General features: G+C 45.5%; 1 protein-coding gene across 15 annotated transcripts in view; it reads right to left on the reverse strand.

Annotated features, from left to right (window-relative positions):
• Window positions 1-12,436: 12,436 nt before the first annotated feature.
• APOO (apolipoprotein O) overlaps window positions 12,437-21,082 on the reverse strand; it is a 168,454-nt gene continuing 159,808 nt past the window's right edge. For 14 of the 15 annotated variants that reach the window (XM_089324470.1, XM_089324471.1, XM_089324483.1 and 11 more), the window contains 2 exons: window positions 16,336-16,449; window positions 12,932-13,089 (listed from right to left, as the gene is read on the reverse strand). In XM_089324470.1, the coding sequence (XP_089180596.1) occupies window positions 16,384-16,449 (66 nt within the window). In that variant the 3' untranslated portion in view covers window positions 12,932-13,089; window positions 16,336-16,383. Of the gene's footprint in view, window positions 13,090-16,335; window positions 16,450-21,082 lie in introns of all 15 variants that reach the window. The other variant, XM_051827635.3, reaches the window with a different exon arrangement.

Here is a 21,082-nt window from a genome sequence, read left to right on the forward strand (position 1 = left end):
TACAGCATTTAAGCTGCTGCTTGAGATGTCTGCATCCCATAACACATGTGCTTGGGTTGGAGTCCTGGTTCTACTCTCCATTCCAGCTTCCTGCTAATGGACCCCTGGGAGGCAACAGGTGCTGGCTCAAATGGCTGGATCTCTGCCACCCACATGAGAGACCTGAATTCAGTTCCTGGATTTGGCCTGGCCCAGATCTGGCTCTTGGAGGCATTTGGGAATTAAACCAGCAGATGGGAGATCTGTCTGACTTTAAAATAATGTTTTTATAAAAAAAAAAAAAACTACAATGAATAAACGTATTAATAAGTAAAATTAAAACGTGCATGGTGGGGAGTGCAGGTGGGGATTAAGAAACACTGAAAATAGAAGTGTCTCCAACAATTCCATACCACACAAGATACTTTTAGAAGCTAAAGCAGGAAATGTGGCTCACTTTCCTAATAAGGCAGGAGCAAAAGTCTGTACCTTTTAACAGAAATTGGCACATTACAAAACTGCAAATAAAGTTTGGTGCTCGGACAAATCAGAAATCGGTTAGCATCCTGTTTGGAGAGTCAGTTTGTGGTACTATGTTAACACAATGAGCTTCTATAAAACAATGAGAACCCTTCAGACTGCTGGGGGATGAGGAGAAAGCAAACAAACGCTTCCACAAGGACTGAAATTAAACAGCAGTGGCGAGGGGAAGGGACAGTTTCCCCCTAAGATACTTGAACTTTCTTTACTCGTTACATCTACCTATGTTCCTAAACCCTTAATTTCCATGATAATGAAAATGGTAGTTGCTAAGAACTACCGTACATTAATGTCCAAGATGAACATTTTCTAGAAGAAATCACCAGATAACCTAACAAGCATTACCTCTTTCTGTGTTCTCCAGGAAATAAATACTGGGCTCCCCAAAAGGGATTTTGCCCTGAGTGGTTTTGGATCAGTGTGTTACGGCTTCCCAGATTAGAAGGCAGCTGTTATATAAAAGTGTGCTCCTGTATCATATTTAATGCAGGAGAGCTTTGGGATTTATTGCACAGCTCAGAGGGCAGGCAATGAAAATAGGCTTCTAGCGTCGATTCTCAACCAGGATCCTGCTAGGATTGTAAGTAACTAGATGAGAGAAACACTGGCAGAAGTAAAAGGGTAACAACACAAAGAGCCTTGTGGGCATGTAAGATATTTTGAAAAATGTGTTTTTGGAAAGTAGGCCTCTTACAGAAAAACAACTGCGTGCTGACTGTGCTTAAATATATGAATAAATTAAACAGACCAGGCAACTTACAATATAACTCTTTGTTTTCTCATTCTTCTAAAGCTTAGCCTTAAAGGTCCAGTGTTGTCAACAGGAAAGCTTTCATGAAGTTTTTGTATCCGTCCCTTAAGTGTAAAATTTGGAAGCTGAAACTCCACAGCCATTAGCCCACTGGATGTTCAAGCCAAGTGCAGACACCCTTTAAAAACTGAGCTGTAAAACAAATGTAAACAGTTCGAAGTCACCAGGCCAGTAACAGAACACATTACAGGGAAATTATCAGAAAGGAAACAACCAACAATGATAAACCAAGAAAAGAAAACAAACAAAGTCTGTGTATACAACACCCCTATAATGATAACGATTTTGCTAAAATATGGTGGCTGACATAATCATTTGGGAGGAATAGTATTTCAGGCCAAAAGACTAGGCAATTATTACATCAGGATATTTGGGGGTTTACTCTATGTTTTTCTTAAGTAATTGATTTTTGCTGAGTTTATGATGTCCCTAAAAGACTTATAAAATAAAAGTGTCTGAGCCAGCGCCGAGGCTCACTAGGCTAATCCTCTGCCTTGCGGCACCGGCACACCGGGTTCTAGTCCCGGTCGGGGCGCCGGATTCTGTCCCGGTTGCTCCTCTTCCAGGCCAGCTCTCTGCTGTGGCCAGGGAGTGCAGTGGAGGATGGCCCAAGTGCTTGAGCCCTGCATCCCATGGGAGACCAGGAAAAGCACCTGGCTCCTGGCTTCGGATCAGCGTGGTGCGCTGGCCGCAGCATGCCAGCCGCAGCGGCCATTGGAGGGTGAACCAACGGCAAAAGGAAGACCTTTCTCTCTGTCTCTCTCTCTCTCGCTGTCCACTCTGCCTGTCAAAAAAATAAATAAATAAAAATAAAAAATTAAAAAAAAATAAAAGTGTCTGATATTACTGAAGCAGAAAGTAGTTGGGTTTGTCTATGCCTAGGCTTAAGACATCCTGCTACCGGTTTGATTACAGGGTTGCTAATAGAGCCATGGTCTGCCCTTGCTCAAACTAGAGCCCAAGACCATCAACTGCTTAGACTCCATGGGGTACTCTTTTTAGAGAAAGAGTGTCTTTCATAGAAATACAGAAGCAAACAATTCAGAAGAAACGTTGGAAATCAAGGAAATACACCTCCACCAACCTCATCCCATGCAAGATACTCTTTGAAGATAGCCTTAGATCCTCTCTACCCCTTCCCATGAGCCTCCTTTCCACTAGGTACCCAGCTGGGCCTCGAACAGAAGACACTTGCCACTGCTCCTGAGCCAAATGACTGCTCGGAGCCACTGATGCAACTGGCCGTGCCCTGGCAAAGCAGCCGCCAGCTCCCACTGGCAGGGACACAGCTCCCTCCTGGCATGGTCTCCCTCTCGGAGCGCACCGATGGCTGTGTCCGCCACCAGAATTCAGTTTGCTTCAATGGCGCCTTCTTTATTGTCTTGCTTCTTCATCATCTCTTCCTGTGGGGTGTCACCTCAGGGTGACCTTGTGCTTGTTCTCATCCCTTTACTTGGTGCTTCCAGTCTGGGCCTTGCAGCCAGTCACCTGTTACCCACAGCCGAAATCCTTACTGACCCCTCCCCTGTCATTACCTTTGTAGTCCCACCTGTCAAAGGCCAGCATGCCATCCTCATGATATTCTCCCAGTGCCCGATTTGCCCCCATCAGCTCTTTTTTTCTTGTGGCTCACATCTGCCCAGCAAATGTTTTATTAGCTTCCAGATGGTTATCAACATAATAGCTGATGATAACAGGAACCAAGTATTAAGTTCAACGCTTTGTATACCTTATTATCTCATCTAATTTTCACAACTACCCTGTGAGGTAGGTACTATTAATAGTTTCTTTGTATAATGGGAGACTAAATCTCAGAGAAGTTAAGTTATCCAAGGCCACACAGCTAGGCCTGAGAATAAAGGTCCCAATCAATGTCTCAAACCCCTGGGGGTTCCTGCCATATTTGCAGAGGACCTCAGGATCTCCATAAGAATGATGGAATTTTCGTATTTCTTTTGGATTATGCACAAAAGAATGCTCAAGAGGTGGGCTCTTGAGGCTAGGGTTAAGGTGCTGCTTGGGAGGCCCACATTCTGAGTCCTGGCTCCTCCACTTCCCATCCAGCTCCCTGCTAATGCATACCCTGGGAGGCCCCAGATGATGACCCAAGTACTTTGGCCCCTGCCACTCACATGGGAAACCTGGATGGAATTCCTGGCTCCTTGCTTTAGGCTTGCCCAGCCCTGGCTGTTGCAGCCATTTGGGGGATGAGCCATCTCTCATCTATCACTCTGCTTTGCAAATAAAATGAAAATAAATAAATAATTTATAAAAAGGAATAATCAATATAAGCATGTTCTGGCTCATCAAAACCTTTGGTTGTCAGTACTGGCTATATACTAGAATGGCCTAGAAAACTTTTTGAAAATACTAACGCTCCACATGGAGAGGCTCCTATTTTGCTTATATTTCAAAGAACCTTCCAAAGCAGAGCCAAGGCTGAGACCCACTGATGTGGATAATCAGGTTGTAACTGAATTCTGGCCCCAACTGAAATACAATCATTTCAGTTTGTGTTTGTATGAACCTTGATACTCCATAATTAGCAGTGAGCTCTTGCCAAGCCAAATGAAGTCATGGCACACTGTATAAAAGTGAATTTCTAGAGAGTTCTTAGAGCAAAATGATGGGGAAATTGTGTCATCCTACTCCACACAATACTAAAGCCAAAGAACACCCACACCAGCAGTCAGTACCATGTTCTTCTGCAAGCAGTAACTTCACTTAAAAAAAATTATCTGAAAGGCAGAGTGGCACTTGATTCACTCCCAAAATGGCCATACATCCAGGTTTGGGCAGGGCTAAAGCCAGGAGATATGAACTCAGTCTAGGTTTTCCACATGCGTAACAGGTACCCAAGAATTTGGGCCATCATTTGCTGTTTTTCAAGCTCATTAGCATGAAGTTAGATGGAAGTGGAGGAACTGGGACTTGAACCAGTGCTCTAATATGACATGAGGCACCCCAGGCAGTGGCTTAACCTGCTGTGCCACAACACCTGCCCTAGTAGCTTCATTTTGGCAGAACATCTTCCCTCACAGTATATCAGCATGTTTTAGTGTGCTAGGTTTGTTTGTATTTCATTTACAAATGTGTGCTGATTTTACAGTTGTATGAGAGGAATAAGTATATAATGTTCACATCTAGTTGTATGTTTACAGATATATAATAGAAATAATTTCAAGGCCGGCGCCGCGGCTCACTAGGCTAATCCTCCACCTTGCAGCACCGGCATTCCGGGTTCTAGTCCCGGTCGGGGCGCCGGATTCTGTCCCGGTTGCCCCTCTTCCAGGCCAGCTCTCTGCTGTGGCCAGGGAGTGCAGTGGAGGATGGCCCAAGTGCGTGGGCCCTGCACCCCATGGGAGACCAGGATAAGCACCTGGCTCCTGCCATCAGATCAGCGCGGTGTGCCGGCCACGGCGGCCATTGGAGGGTGAACCAACGGCAAAGGAAGACCTTTCTCTCTGTCTCTCTCTCTCTCACTGTCCACTCTGCCTGTCAAAAAATTTTTTTTTAAATTTAAAAAAAAAGAAATAATTTCAATCACCACTGGATGTCTTTGAAAATTATTTTCTTTAAAAAAATGTCTAGGGGCCAGCGCTGTGGTGTAGCAGGTAAAGCCACCACCTGCAGTGCCAGCATCCCAAATAGGCGCCAGTTCGAGTCCCAGCTGCTCCACTTCCAATCCAGCTCTCTGCTATGGCCTGGGAAAGCAGTAGAAGATGTCCCAGGTCCTTGGGCCCCCGTGCCCATGTGGGAGACCCAGAGGAAGCTCCTGGCTCCTGGCTTTGGATTGGCACAGCTCCGGCCATAGAGGCCATTTGGCGAGTGAAACACTGGATGGAAGACCTCTCTCTCTCTCTCTCTCTCTCTCTCTCTCTCTCTCTGCATCTCTGTAACTCTGCCTTTCAAATAAATAATAAATAAATCTTTAAAAACAAAAAGAGGCCGGCACCGCGGCTTACTAGGCTAATCCTCCGCCTCGCGGCGCCGGCACACCGGGTTCTAGTCCCGGTCGGGGCGCCGGATTCTGTCCCGGTTGCCCCTCTTCCAGGCCAGCTCTCTGCTGTGGCCAGGGAGTGCAGTGGAGGATGGCCCAAGTGCTTGGGCCCTGCACCCCATGGGAGACCAGGAGAAGCACCTGGCTCCTGCCATCGGATCAGCGCGGTGCGCTGGCCGTGGCGGCCATTGGAGGGTGAACCAACGGCAAAGGAAGACCTTTCTCTCTGTCTCTCTCTCTCACTGTCCACTCTGCCTGTCAAAATAATAAAAAAAAATTAAAAAATTTAAAAAAAGAGTCTGTGGGGGCAGGCAGTTAGCCGAGCTGTAAAGATGCCAGTTAAGACACCAGTCTTCACATCAGAGTACCCGGGTTCAGTTCTGGCTCTGACTCCTGACTCCAGCTTCCTGCTAACGCAGAATCTGGGAGGCAGCAGAGATGACGCAAGTACTTGGGTTCCTAGCATCCACCTGGGAGACCTGAATTGGGTTCCCCTCTCCAAAATTCAGCTCCCTGGCCACTGGGGCATTTAGGGAGTAAAACAGTGGATGGAAGCTCTCTCTGCCTCTCAGGTAAATACATATTTTTAAGTTAAAAAGGTAAAAATAAAAGAGGTCCGTTTATGTTATTCAACAGATTATGTAATACCACATGCTTTTTTTTGGTTAGAAAAAATGCCAAAGGTGTCAGACATAAGACTTGATCAGATTTAGGTTTGATTTGGGTGGGGGTGGAAGAATATTTCCTAGGTGGTGTTGCCATCAAGAGGCAAATAATGTGTACCATCTCTTTCTGTGCCGGCAGAAGCCATGGATGTCATTACCAAGGTCCAGTGATTCACTAGGAGTTGCAGAATGGCAATACTCTTATTTCCATCTTCTTCCTTCATGAGCTACAATACTTCTATAAAGAGAACTGTCTCCCATTTTGTATTTTGTTACCCTGAGCTATCATATACTCAGAAGATGCAGGATAAATGTTCAGCTATGCCCTTTTACTCATGAGCTTCCAAAAGAATGAATTGGTTTCTCAACATCTTCCAATTGGGTTTATGAACTCATGGACTTTTAACATTTCCCATGTCTTAATTAGCTATCATTATTTCTCTTATTTTTAAAATATTTTTTGTCATTTTTTATTTGAAAGAGACAGAGATCTTCCATCCACTGGCCCCCAAAAGCTCACAACAGTTAGGGCTGGGCCAGACCAAAGCCAGGAGCCAGGAACTCCATTCCAATCTGCTATGTGGGTGGTAGGCACCCAAGTACTTGTTGCCTCCCAGGATGCAAATTAGCAGGAAGCTGGACCAGAAGCAGAGGAGCTGGGACTCACCCCGGGCACTCTGATAGCGACTTCACGGCTGCATCAAACACCTGCCTTTATTTCTCTTATTGAAGATCGGATTTCTCTAAATGTCCAGTGAGAGATTCTTCAAGTAGGCTCCAGAGTCTTTGGATCTAACACCAGAATTCTTTGTTAGCCTCCTTCCCTTAAGTTGTCCCAGGTTCATCTTGTACATTTCCTCCCCCAGGCTGACATCAATGGTTTAGGAAATTCTGAGCTTCAGAGGTTCCCAGGGGAAACAACATTTATTGGAAGCAGGTGGTGTTCACAGCTCTCAACTTTGATGACATGGGCACAGCAGGCAGATCCTTTCACACAGAGGCCGAGAGCAGTGGCCTTCACTTCCGGTTCCTCTGAGGGAGGGGTCCACCAGCTGTGGGCCAGCGTGGTCTTCCACCTCCTTGCTTATATGACTTGCTTTCTTCTCGTGAATCAGTAACAACAACAAAAATGGCTTACAAACAGCTGAATCCACAACAACAAGGTTCATTGTCAACAAAGAGACGTGATCCAGAAGCAGCTGGGGGCTGGTGAACACTTGACAAGGAAACTGAGCTTGATCTTGGTTCACCTCCATTCATGCCACTTCTCTAAGCGACCTATCTACACTACCTGATCCCAGGCTGACTTATTTGCTATGCTTCTGGCCTAACAACATGAACAAAAACGTTTACCTCCCCGTAGCGGTACACATCCTGAGGGCAGCGGCCATTTCTCATAATCTTTGTGTCCTCGGGGCTTCAATCCTTGCATGGCACAGTGGACATTTCAGAAAGATTCATTAAATAAATGGAATAAAGCAACTTCAGTTTTAGGGGCAAACTGCAAGATATAAAGCAACTCTAATGCCATCCTTATAACAGACACCCATTTTGAAAATCACAATTTAATTTAAGAAAAAAAGCTAAAAATTACAGGGCACTTTCTACATCCTAGGTATTACACATGGATTATGGTACCTAATGCTTAAAACAAAGTCATCCTTTTGTGTATGAGGAAGGCAGGGTGTAGAGAGAGAAGCCATTTATTTTACATCATCCAACAAGAAAGCAATGGGGCACAGTTTTGAACTAGGCTCCACTTGCACCTTACAAACCACAACTCACTGTCTAGGTTAACCCGGCATGTCAGCCTTAGTCATTACATACTGCTGGTTCTTTAGGGCTAGGACGGTTTCTTTGAAACCTGGAAAAGGTCTTGCCTGTGCTTGGTTTAGATGGGGATTGGCCGGAGGAAATGGGGGCTTCCTGTCCACTGCTCCCTGCCTCGGCACTTCTGGCCAGCTCTGCGACAACACTCGCTCTTGCCCTGAGAAGGTCAGCTTCAAGGCAAAGCAAGTGGCTTAGGAACCATCCTACTTTGTTTTCTCTTCCTCGAATTCTATATGAGTTCTGTTACTAGAAACAAAAACTTGCTCTCCTAAATTTTCCACATGGGCCTCCAAGGAGTTAAGCAACAAAAATCATTTTCCACTTTCTCTGGCTTCAAGCCTGATTCCCAGATGCGATCCAACACTAACCGCCATCCAAATGCCTGCTGGCGAGATGGTCATTATGTACGCTGGCATGCAGTACTGAGGCGGTCTTGGGCAATGTTATTATGGCATTATGTTGTCATTACACCAGGCCATGTTTCCTGCACATCTCGCAGATGCTTATCCACCAGGAGAGTGTTAGCTGACAAGCACAACAAGCCTGGACAAAAGAAATAATAGCGGTAACCCGAGGAACTTCTCAAAGAATATATAGCTAAGCTTTGAGAATATTCAGTCAGTTCAAGTCAAATGTCAGGCAGCAGTTCTACCTTTTCCTGTTCTGCCTTTGACCTCTCTGTGCTCTCTTGTCCTGTCCAGCCCAATGTCACTTAATGTTAAAACATGTCAAATTAAAACATGAAACACTGGAAGAAATTCTTATAACCCATTAGTCCTACAGCCCTCTCCCTACCATCCTGTCTCAGAGGGACTGAAATACTCAAGGAGTCATGTAAGTACTCTGTTTGCTAAAACTGCTAAGAAGGGGTCCCTTGAGATGAGAGGAAAGAGTTACGCCATGGTCACAGACACCCTGGTCTCAGCCAGAGCAGATGGAATTCTGGGAAAATGTTCCCAGCAAAGTGCAGTGAAGAAGCAAGGAGAAAGCTTCTGAGGGAAGAAGAATCTAGGTGGTGGTGGTGTGTGGTTTACATTCCAGTCTGTGTTTTAAGAGGTTTCCAAGCAGGTTTTAATTAACCACCAGCAGAAACTTGCTAAACAAGTTTTGCAATCCAGGTTATTGTGTTGGTATTTTTCCGGGTTTATTGTCCTAGGTTTCAATTTCATGAAGTTTATTATTCTTTCTAATGACAACTCAATGGGAAAAAAGCCGAGTGTACCTTTTAAAACCTAGGTATTTCCTGCTAGTGACTTGCAGGAAAGAATGGTATCTCCAGAAGATTTGGACCCAATGAGTAAAAGAGAATTTATAGTTGATGTTCACAAATACTAAAAAAAAAGCACATGTATTTTTCAAAAGAATATGTCTGTCTTAAAACAAAATATACACAAATGGTTTGTTCAGAAGATAATTATTTGAGATTTATGTTTTAGAACAATCCCTTAGCTTTTGTATGTTCCCAGTCTCTACGGGACAAATTGAGAACAGTTTGTTTCTTTCTAGTCTACTCTATTACATCTTGCGTTTTAGAGATTTTTTAAGGAGCACTGCATGATCTTTCTGGAACAACAACCACTGAATAAAAACACTCTGGGGGCCATTGCTGTGGCACAGGTTAAGTTGCCGCTTGAGATGCCAGCAAGCCATGTTGGAGTGCCTCGGATGGAGGCCCACCTCCACTTCTGATCCAGCTTCCTGATAATGCACACCCTGGGAGGCAGCAGGTGATGGCACAAGTACTTAGATTCCTGCCACCCACATGGGAGACCAGGATGGACTTCCTGACTCCTGGCTTTGGCATGGTCCAGCCATGGCTGTTTCAGGCATGTGGGGAATAAACCAGTATATGAAAGATATTTCTCGCTCTGTGTCTCTCTCTCTCTCCCTCCCTCCTTCTCTGACACTCTACCTTTCAAATAAATAAATAAATCTGGCCGGCGCCGCGGCTCACTAGGCTAATCCTCCGCCTTGCGGCGCCGGCACACCGGGTTCTAGTCCCGGTCGGGGCGCCGGATTCTGTCCCGGTTGCCCCTCTTCCAGGCCAGCCCTCTGCTGTGGCCAGGGAGTGCAGTGGAGGATGGCCCAGGTGCTTGGGCCCTGCACCCCATGGGAGACCAGGAAAAGCACCTGGCTCCTGGCTCCTGCCATCGGATCAGCGCGGTGCGCCGGCTGCAGCACGCCGGCTGCGGCGGCCATTGGAGGGTGAACCAACGGCAAAAGGAAGACCTTTCTCTCTGTCTCTCTCTCTCACTGTCCACTCTGCCTGTCAAAAAAAAAAAAAATAAAAAAATAAATAAATAAATCTTTTTTAATAAAATCACTCTGTTCTCATAAGAAGAGCCAGTGAGGGCTTCGGATCGGCGCAGCTCCGGCCATTGCGGCCAACTGGGGAGTGAACCATCGGATGGAAGACCTCCCTCTCCCTCTTCTCTCTCTGTGTAACTCTGACTTTCAAATAAATAAATAAATAATTTTTTAAAAAAAGAGCCAATGAGAAGAGTGGGCTAGAGGGCACAGGAACAAAAAGCTGTGATGCCTTCTCTCACATGTCATATGGGTCACAACCCCATACCAAAAGACAGGTTAAGAACAAAAAAGCACAACAAATTTATTTAATCGAAGTTTTATATGATACAGGAGCCTTCAGAAGTGAAGACCCAAAGACCCAAGGGAAACGATTTTTATGCTTAGGTTGGATGAGGCATGGACAAACACAGGGCAATGGGACTAGGCAAAGGACATGAGCAAATGGAAACGGACTGAACCAGGAAACCCAGCAAGGACTGGCTGCTCAGATTCTGATTGGCCTCCCTGCGTCCCATTCCTTCTGCCCACGTATAGGGAAAGACCCTTCTGGAGAGAGGGTCTTGTGATTTCCCATGAGACAGGGAGGTCAGGGCATTTCTTTATAGTCGCCTCTTACAGGAAAAGGCAGGGGACAGTCAGGGCAGTATTTCTAGGTTTTATGACTGGCTTTCGCGGAGAGGGATTCTAGTGTCTGTGACCAGCTTGGGGGCTGAGGCATTCTGGTTTCTATGGGCTGCCTTAGGCGAGGGAGAAGAGCAGGAGAGAGCAGGGCAGGAGAGGGTCAGAGAGGGGTTTCGCTTCTGAGGCCCTTCCAGCGTCCTTCAGTTCCGAGTCCTCAGCGCGTCAAAGTGCCGTACTTGGGGGTATCATTCCCTGAGCTGCAACGGGGGCATCAGAGATGCAGGCCACTGCTGCAGAAGCCTCCATCGCATGGCCCGCACAATAACCACTTGACATGAGCTCTGATAAGTCACTCTCTAGAGTTATGTATACAGGTCCAAGCTCTGTCCAGAGCACACAGGACTCACCCAGTTTAGGGCCATAAACCAGGCCACAGTTGCCACTTGAGCTATATAAGACTTTTCCAGAGAACTAAGTCTTTAAGGACGTGGGTTCCGAACCTTAACTCCCAGATTTAGTCTTTTTGGAAGTGAACTGCCCAAAAAGGCTCCTGAGGTTAACAGAGCACACGTGGTTCCCTTTGCCCATCTCCCCTTCCGTAACTGCCCTTCTCCCACTTCTCTGAAGAAAGGTATCACTATCACGACCAGTGTTGTGGGGCAGAGAGCTAAGCCACTGCCCGCAACACCGGCATCCCACATGACCGTCAGTTGAGTCCCAGCTACTCCACTTCTCATCCAGCTCCCTGTCAATGTGCCTGGGAAAGCAGTGGAAGATGGCCAAACACTTGGTCCCCTAACACCCAGGTGGGAGATCCAAATGGAATTCCAGGCTCCTGGCTTTGGCCTGGCCCAGCCCCGGCTATTATGGCCATTTGGAGAGTGAACCAGTGGATGGAAGATATTTTCTCTCTCTCTCTCTCTCTCTCTCTCTCTCCTTCTAACTCTGCCTTTCAAATAAATAAATATTTAAAAAAAAAGAGAAAGGGGTGTAACTGTCATCCAGCCCGAATCTCAGCAGAGCGTACTACTCCAAGGTGTAAAAACCTCTGTGCATTAAGCTACACAAGACTTGGGGAATGTGCAGCTCATGAAGGAAGATACCCTGAGGAGTAAGCAAGCTTCTCAGATAACATAGGAGAACGAGAACACTTCAAGGGGCGTATGGAAAATGTGGATTATGAAATGACTATGTGTGCATTGCAATTTTTTGCACCAAAATAAACATCTTTTACCTCCAATTTTCCCTGCATTTTCTAAAGAACCCTCACATCGATTTCAAACAGCAGAAAGAAAGGCTCTTGAGCAAGCCAAGCCAAAGAGGGGTCTCTTGCTGGAGATACAAGGGTTACAGAGCGTCAGCAGCCCCTCAGATGGGAGGAAGCCGAAAAGTACCAGAAAGATTACTTAAGCATTTTATCAGGATTGCTGATTACCCTCCCCAAAGAGGCTGCAAATTACACGACAAAGAAGTTCCATCCCACACTAAGTTCGGGACACTTTTCTTTTTTCAAGACCTAAAAAAAAGTAGAGCTTTGGTTAAACAAAACACAACGAAACAACAAAACATGGCGGGCAGGTATTTGGTGCAACAGACAAGACGCTGCTTAGGACACTTGCATACCACATCAGGGAAGCTCACGGAAATGTGTATTATGAAAAAAATTCATGGAGCTCAAACTTTTTGGACCAAAATCAATTTATATTTTAATTTCATTTTTCCATAAACGTTTTGAAGTATCGCCACATAAATATGTACAGTATACCAGCAATCATACTCTTTGCAACTATTTAACCTGTGATTTTACAAATAGAAGCTGTCTATTTGAAATACAAGAGGGAGGGGCAAGCATCTGGCCCAGCAGTTAAGGCTCCAGATGAGATGCCTGCATCCCACATCAGAATGCCCTCAATTCCAGCTTTCTGCTAATGTGCACCCGCCCTGCGAGGCACAGCAGGTGATCGCTCAAGGGCTAGAAACTGCGACCCATGTGGGAGACCTGGAATGAGCTCCCAACTCCCAGCTTTGGCCCGGTCCAGGTGGGCCCCAGGTCAGTCTTGGCCACTGTGGGCATTTGGGGGTGAGCAGTGGATAGAACTCCCCATATCTCTCTTTCTATCTCTCTGTATCTCTTCCTCTTGAATTAAAAAAAAAAACTAAGATAGACACATCAGATAGCCTGTCCTTCAATCGTTCTTTATTAAATATAATTTCTTGGCACAGCACCATTCTTCTTTGAAGATCTCCAGCCCCCTGCACGTAATTAACTCCTACTCTTCCTCAGCTCTCGGCTTAATGACACTTTCTGCACTTCTAAGCAAAGTGCTCATTTTCTACAGAGGGAAAAAGGAAGACAGAAGGTAAAAAAAAAATAGTCTTTATTCATGAAGCTTAGACCTTTTATGTAATTCTAAAGAAAACTATTTTCAAGCACTTGTATCTACACTTCATTGGCTCAAATGTGTCACATGGCAACCCTTAGTTGTAAAGAAGTCTGGGAATTCTAGGATTTTACATTCTAGTTCCTCCAGGAGACAAAGTCATGGGTGGACAGTAAGCAAAGTGATTAAGTATACACTGCAAGAATGGCAAGCTGTAATTGCAAAAGTAATTCAGAAGACTGTGAGGCAAATCAAATAAATGGTTAAGAAAATAGTTATTTAAAAACCTGAACAGGAGGCCGGTGCTGTGGTGTGGTGAGTAAAGCTGCCGCCTGCAGTGCTGGCATCCCATATGGGTGCTAGTTCGAGATCCGGCTGCTCCACTTCCAATCCAGCTCTCTGCTATGGCCTGGGAAAGCAGTAGAAGGAGGCTCAAGTCCTTGGGCCCCTGTACCCTCATGGGAGACCTGAAGGATGCTCCTGGCTCTTGGCTTTGGATCGGCCCAGCTCCAGCCATTGGCAGTCATCTGGGGAGTGAACCAGCGATGGAAGACCTCTCTCTCTCTCTCTCTCTCTCTCTCTCTCTAACTCTGACTTTCTAATAAATAAATCTTTATGAAAAAAAAAAAAAACAACATGAGCCAGTGTTGTGGCATAGCAGGTAAAACCGCTGCCTGTGATGCTGGCACCCATATGGGCACCAGTTCATTTCCCAGCTGCTCCATTTCCATTCCGGCTGCCTGCTAATGGCCTGGGAAGAAGATGGCCCAAGTGTTTAGGTCTCTGCCAACCATGGGGGAGACAGAAGAAGCTCCTGGCTCCTGGCTTTGGTCTGGCCCAGCCCCGGCCATTGTGGTCATCTGGGGAGTGAACCAGTAGATAGAAGATCTCTCTCTCTCTCTCTCTCTCTCTCTCTCTCCAACTCTGTCTCTTCATCTCTCTCTCTCTCTGTAACTTTGACTTTCAAATAAATAAATCTTAAAAAAAAATAAAACCCTATAAAAGTTTGACATTGTGTAAACTTAATGAACTTTCTGATTGGGGTAGAGAAGAAACAGTTCATCAGAGAAAAGAAGACTCTCAAAAAACAGAAAGTAGTATGCATGACCTGACATAATCTCATCCTTAAAGTTTTCCAGTGACTTCTCTCCCCACTTCCCACTTCAGCTGACCTATTCCAAAGTGTCAAATGATGGTGACATGCGTATTTTCTTTTCTTTGTTAATGATTTATTTATTTGAAAGGCAAAGTTACAGAGAGGCAGAGAGAGAGAGAGAGAGAGAGAGAGAGGTCTTCCATCTGCTCGTTCACTCCCCAAATGGCTGCAATGGCCAGAGCTGGGCCAATCTGAAACCAGCATCCAGGAGCTTATTCTGGGTCTCCCATGCAGGTACAGGGATCCAAGGACTTAGGCCATCTTCTACTGCTTTCCCAGGCCATAGCAGAAAGCTGGATCAGAAGTGGAACAAGCAGGACTCGAACCAGCACCCATATGGGATGCTGGCACTGCAAGCGGCAGCTTTACCTGCTACATCACAGTGCTGGCCCCAAATAAATAAATCTTAAAAATAAATATTTTGAGGGCCGGCGCTTTGGCGCAGTAGGTTAATCCTCTGTCTGTGGCACCGGCATCCCATATGGGCGCCGGTTCTAGTCCCGGCTGCTCCTCTTTCCGTCCAGCTCTCTGCTGTGGCCTGGGAAAGCAGTAGAAGATGGCCCAAGTCCTTGGGCCCCTGCACCCATGTGGGAGACAGGAGGAAGCTCCTGGCTCCTGGCTCCTGGCTTTGGACTAGTGTAGCTCCAGCCATTGTGGCCATCTGGAGAGTGAACCAGCAGATGGTAGACCGACCTCTCTCTCTCTCTCTGCCTCTGCCTATCTGTAACTCTGACTTTCAAATAAATAAATAAATCCTTAAAAAGTAAATATTTTTTATTTATTATTTGAGAGACAGAGGAAGGGAAATAGGGAAAGAGAGATCTCCTAACTGCTGTTTCATCTCTCATTCTCCAAATGCCCACAATGGCCAGGGTTAGGGTTAGGCCAAGACTGGAATCAGGAACCAGGAACCAGGAACCAGGAATCAGGAATGCAATCCAGGTGCCCCCATGTGTGTGGAATTACTGCTTCCTTTCGGTGTGTGCACTGACGGGGCACTGGAGCCAGGAACTGAACCCAGCCACTCCCATAAAGGACAGGGGCATCCTAACTACTAACGCAAGCCTAGTTCTTAAAACACATTTTATTTTTTAAAAAGATTTTATTATTTATTTGAAAGGCAGAATTAGAGAGAGATAGAGATCTTCCAACCTCTGGTTCACTCCCCAGATGGACACAACATCCAGGGCTGGGCAAGGCCAAAGCCAGGAACCAGGAACTTCTTCTGGGTCTCCCACATGGGTGGCAAGGGGCCCAAGGACTTGACTGATTTTCTGCTGCTTTGTCCAAACCACTAGCAGGGAGCTGAATAGGAAGTAAAGCAGCCAGGACATGAGCCAGCGCCTATACAAGATGCTGGCATCACAGGTGGTGGCTTTAAGATACATTTTAAATGTAGACTCCTTAAAACAACAGAACTAGAACTGTCATATGATCCAGAAATCCCACTAGTGGATATATACCTAAAAGACATGATATCATTATAGTAAAGAGATACCTTCACCACCATTTTTATCATAGCACTATTCACAATAGTCAAAACATGGAATCAACCAAGATCCCATCAATGGATTATTAGATAAAGCAGATGTACTATAGATACACTATGGCATAGTATTCAGCCATAAAAAATAATGAAATCCTTTCATTTGAAGCAAAGTATATGAAACTGGAGGTCATTTTATTAAGTGAAATAAGCCAGACACAGAAGGGCAAATACCACACACTCTCCCTCCTGTGTAGAATCTAAAGGCTCAACCTGAACACCGAATAGTCATTACTAGAAGCTGGAAGGCATACGGGGAGTAAAGGGAAGTTGGAAAATGGGTACCAAATCAGAGTTAAATAGTGATCCATATACACTGTATGCATATACTGAAGTATTGCACTGAAATCTATAAATATGTGTAATTATTAACAAAAACTTGTTCAATGTTTTAAAAAAATTTTTAAAAGAAGAAAATTGTGAATAACACCATTGTATGACCTCATCTACAAAGCACTTCAACTTTAAAAAGTGATTTAATTCAGAAAGTACTTACACACGAATGTTCGATTGATTACACTTAAGTCACTTTTCTTGTGGTGACTCAGCATGATTTCTTCATCAAATGAGGTATTTTGTCTGCTTTGCTTACCCCTGGCAGTTTCATTTCCTGTTAAGGAAACAGTATCTTCAGAAATCAGATAAATCTTTGCCTGCACTATGTTAGTACTGGAAATAAAGGCGATAAAACACACACCTGTATTTGGGAAACAGTGTAACACAAAGGTGCTTCAAACAATGTGTGGTACGTGGAACTAAAAGACATTTCTCTTGGGAGAAAAATGTTTTAAATCCATGCAGTTTTTTTTAAAGATTTTTTCCACAAACTTTTTGAAGGCCTGTTGTGTTTTCAGGATAATTTAAAAGTATGGAGGAGGATTATTTGTGGGACTGGTGCTGTGGCATGGTGGGATAAGCTGCCACCTGCAGCGCCAGCATTCCATATGGGCACCAATTCGAGTCCCGGCTGCTCCACTTTAATCCAGCTCCCCTGCTAGTGCACCTGGGAAAGCAGCAGAAGATGGCCCAAGTGCTTGGGCTCCTGCACCCAAGTGGGAGAGCTGGAAGAAGCTCCTGGATCCTGGCTTCGGCCTGGCCCAACCCTGACAGTCGCAGCTATTTGGGGAGTGAACCAGCGGGTAGAAGATCCTCTCTCCTGCTCTCTCTCTCTTTGTCTCTCTCTCTTTCTCCTTCTTCCTCTCCTCTGTCACTCTGTCAAATAAATCTTTTAAAAGGGGGGGGATTATTGTGACTGAAAAAATAATTTAATATGAATATTTATGTACGAAGACCTCTTTTTGAGGTCTCCCCAGGGTGCACATTAGCAGGGAGTGGGGACTGGAACCCAGGCACTTCAGTATGGGATATAGGCATCACAAGTGGCATTTTAACCACTGCACCAAACACCTGCCCGACCACCTGTACCCTCAGGCTGAAGTTTTGAGTAGCTTCTGGGATTACAGCTCCAATCTTTCCAGTACACACTGCATAAAACATGTTTTTAGGAAAAAATTTTTATTATTGGTGTTTGGTTTCTTGAAAAAGTCCAAAAAAAGACATGGTGAAAAGTCTAAGGGACAAGGAAGATGAGGAGAAAGAGAAACACTTTCAAACAGAAGCACGTGATTTGCAAGCAAGTCAAGGGAAGACAAGGGGAAAGAGAGGGCAAAGCAGTTATGAGAAATCAGGGAGGAAATGCACTGAGCCGCGGGCGGACGCTACGAGCAACACACTGCACGTTTGGAAACTGTCTACGTAGGGCTGAGTCTGACAACAGACAATGCAGAATCCTGTAAACAGTGCAGGGGAACTACCTAGGGTTCCTTGGTTTCTGGTTGGGTTTTTTTGTTGTTGCTGTTATTGTTAATGGAACAATTCGGATTTTAAATTTTCTGCCTGAAAAGCCAATAAACAGAAATCCACATACCATAGCCTGCAGTGGCTAAGGCCTTTGCCCAGTCCACACTCTCAATTCCCTTCTTTCATTCATGTACAGAACTCCTCCTGTCTGCATTGGATGTCCTGCTAGGATGACCCATCCTGAGGCTTTGGCTCTAAGACCCCTCCTCGCAGGAGCTGGCTCAGGGCTGAGTGGCCTGGGTACGCCAGCATTGCACAATGGTCCACAGGCTGGAGGCTGGAGCCCCGGCTTGTTGGCTGCCATCTCCCTTGCCTTGAGGGGTGCACCTGCTGCAAATGGCAGCTGAAGGGTAGCCAACTAAGCCACTCCATGATATGCCACTTTGACATAAAGAATTGCCTGGAGCTAAAGGCATTTCACAAACAACAGATGCAAGAAGGGCGTTCTAATTCCCCTTTTCTTCCTGAAAATAGGAGGGGAGAACTCTAATGTCAAAGATGCCTCCCTGGACCGGGAGCAAAGAAACATTCTCCAGGGGGAGTCACAGCGGAAAGAAGTCTGAATGACCAAACCTGGTTAAAATAAGAAATCTTCCTGCAGCCTCCGTACTTGTCCGTATTTGTCTCTGCTCAACCTAATTCGAAAGCCTGTGGGTTTTGTCACGTTTTCGAGTCTGAATTTCCTTATGAGGGCTCCCAAGTCACATAAAACTGATATTCAATTTGTATGCTTCTCTCCTGCTCATCTGTTTTATGGAATTGAGGGGGACTGTAAGAGGGGAGAGTTTTGACCCCCTACACAGCCATGATCCTCTGTGAATCAGAGCCAAAGTATACTGATACTGGCACAGCGGTTCGTGGTGTTTCACTTTCTGGGAATTCCTGCTCCGTTCTGCGTCCTTGAACTTCCAGGCCACAGAGGTCAGTCCTGCTCAGAACCATGGCCCCTACTTCAAGATCACCCTACACTATTACATTATTGAATAGACCCCTGGAGGCTCGCTTTTCCACCCCCTCCATCGGGTTCTACACTGCTTGCTAGCAGGTCACGTGGTGTTCTGTGCTGCCTCCTGTCTTGCACAGCACAAGACTGGCATGAAAACAGGGTACCAGGTAAGATGGGAACAATTTGATTCTTTTTAAAAATTTTTTTGGAAGATACGGGCCAGCACTGTGGCATAGTGGGTAAAGCTGCCACCTTCAGTGCCAGCATCCCCCATGTGGGCGCCAGTTGGAGTCCCGGCTGCTCCACTTCCCATCCAGCTCTCTGCTATGGCCTGGGAAAGCAGTAGAAGATGGCCCCTATTTTATTTATTTAAAAGACAGAGTTACAGAGAGACAGGGACACACACACGATAGAGAATCTCCCATCTGCTGGTTCACTCCCCAAATGGCTGCAACACTCAGGGCTGGGCCAGACTGGAACCAGGAGCCAGGAGCTTCCTCTGAGCCTCCCATGAGGGTGCAAAGGCCCAAGCCTGCGGGCAAACCTCCACTGCCCTCCCAGGCATCTGGATCGGAAGTTGAGCGGCTGGGACTCAAATGACCGTTACCCATATGCTTTACCTGGTACGCCACAGCACTAGCCCCCCCCCCCCAAATTTGATTCTTTTCTCATGATACAAAGAAAACCAGAATGTTTTTCTAATACATAATCACATAGGTGGCTACTTAAGGAGCAACATTTACTGTGCATAGTCTACATTATAGCATTTAATCTGCATAACCCTCAAGTAAGGTGGATGTTCAAGTTTATGACCTTGAAATTTTGAACTGGGTTGTAAATTGAGATCAAGTATCTTTGACTCCAAATTCTGCATGGGAAAATCACTGCCCACACCTCTTCTTCACCTCGCCCACCAAGCAACCAACCAATTTTCACTCTGTTACTGTACATAGAGTCCCGGGGTAGAGGACATTCAAGGACAAGGTCTTACATGCTAAATAAACTGGGATAAATTCCCCAGCCAAATATGTGATTCAGCATAGGAAAAACTAAAACTTGCTACAGACAAAACCAAGCCAACCTTAATAATCATGCCTATGAAGGAGAGGCCTCCATTAGGGAGTAGGAGGTGGGAAGACAAGCCAGTTGTTGAATTAGAACCTTCCAGAACCACAGCTGCAGCCCTTAACAGGAGAGCTGACCTGGGCCTTTCATTTGCTTTGATTTCATTATGTGTTTAATTCTAAAGTTGCAAATAACAGGAAATGAACCACAGTGTTAGCCAGTTAACATCAAAGGCAGAAAGAGAGCAGGAGGCTGACTATTAAAAGAATTATAAGTGCAAACATTCCAGTGAGTCATGGGCATTCAATACTCACTAGAACCACTAGAAGCAAAATTGCATGAGAGGGGCCAGTGTTGTAGCGTAGTGGATAAAACCATCCCCTGTGATGGGTGTGAGTTCACGTCCCAGCTGCTTCACTTCTGATCCAGCTCCTTGCTAATGCACCTAGGAAAGCAGTGGAAGATGACCCAAGTATTTGGCCATCTAGGGAATGAACCAGCGGGTGGAAGACCCCCCTACCTCTCTCTCTCTCTTTCTCTGTGTGTGTGTGTGTGTGTGTCTGTCTGTCTGTCTCTGTAACTCCAGGCTATTGCTGGCATTTGAGGAATGAACCAGAAGATGGAAGATACCTCTATGTTTCCCTCTCTGCCTCCCTCTCTTTCCCTCTCTCTATCCATCTCTTCCCCCTCTGACTCTGTCTTTCAAATAAATAAATCATTTTTTAAAAAAAGAAGATAAATTTTGAGGAGTCTTATATCAAAACGAAAGATTCACTACTGGGACTTTGCTGTAACCTTATTTGTAATTATAGCTTGATATAAATTCTGCTCCACCCTTTCTTTCTCATTGCCAAAAACATTTTTTTTTTACTATGGGCCTTAATCTGCAAATAGATTAAAATGTATCTATTTCTTGGTTAAAATTGAAGGAGGAAAATAGTATAGAGGTTCCAAAAAAAAAAAAACACCTAAAAATAGGGGCAGGCATCTGGAGCGGTGAATGAAGAATGCCCACATCCCACATCCCATATCTCAGTGCCTGGCTCAAGTCCCAGCTCCTCTGCTTCTGGGCCATCCAGCTTCCTGGTAATGCGCACCCTAAGAGGCAGAAAGTAACGACCCAAATACTTAGGTTCCTTCTATCCACCTGGGAGACCCAGATAGAGTTCCAGGCTCTTGCCTTTCGCTTGGTCCAGCCTAGCTCTTGTGGGAATCTGAGAAGTGAAGGGAACCAGCATTTGTCAGTTGTGTGTATGTGTGTGTGCATGTGTGTGTCCTTGCCTTTCAAATAAGGTGAAAACAAACATTACAACTAGAAATCCCACATGCTCTAGAAATCCCACTGCTGTGTATATACCGAAAGAACTGGGTC

Source organism: Oryctolagus cuniculus, chromosome X (genome assembly GCF_051225735.1).
Source record: "Oryctolagus cuniculus isolate XC-2025 breed Fujian yellow rabbit chromosome X, ASM5122573v1, whole genome shotgun sequence".
In the NCBI taxonomy this organism is placed as follows: domain Eukaryota; kingdom Metazoa; phylum Chordata; class Mammalia; order Lagomorpha; family Leporidae; genus Oryctolagus; species Oryctolagus cuniculus.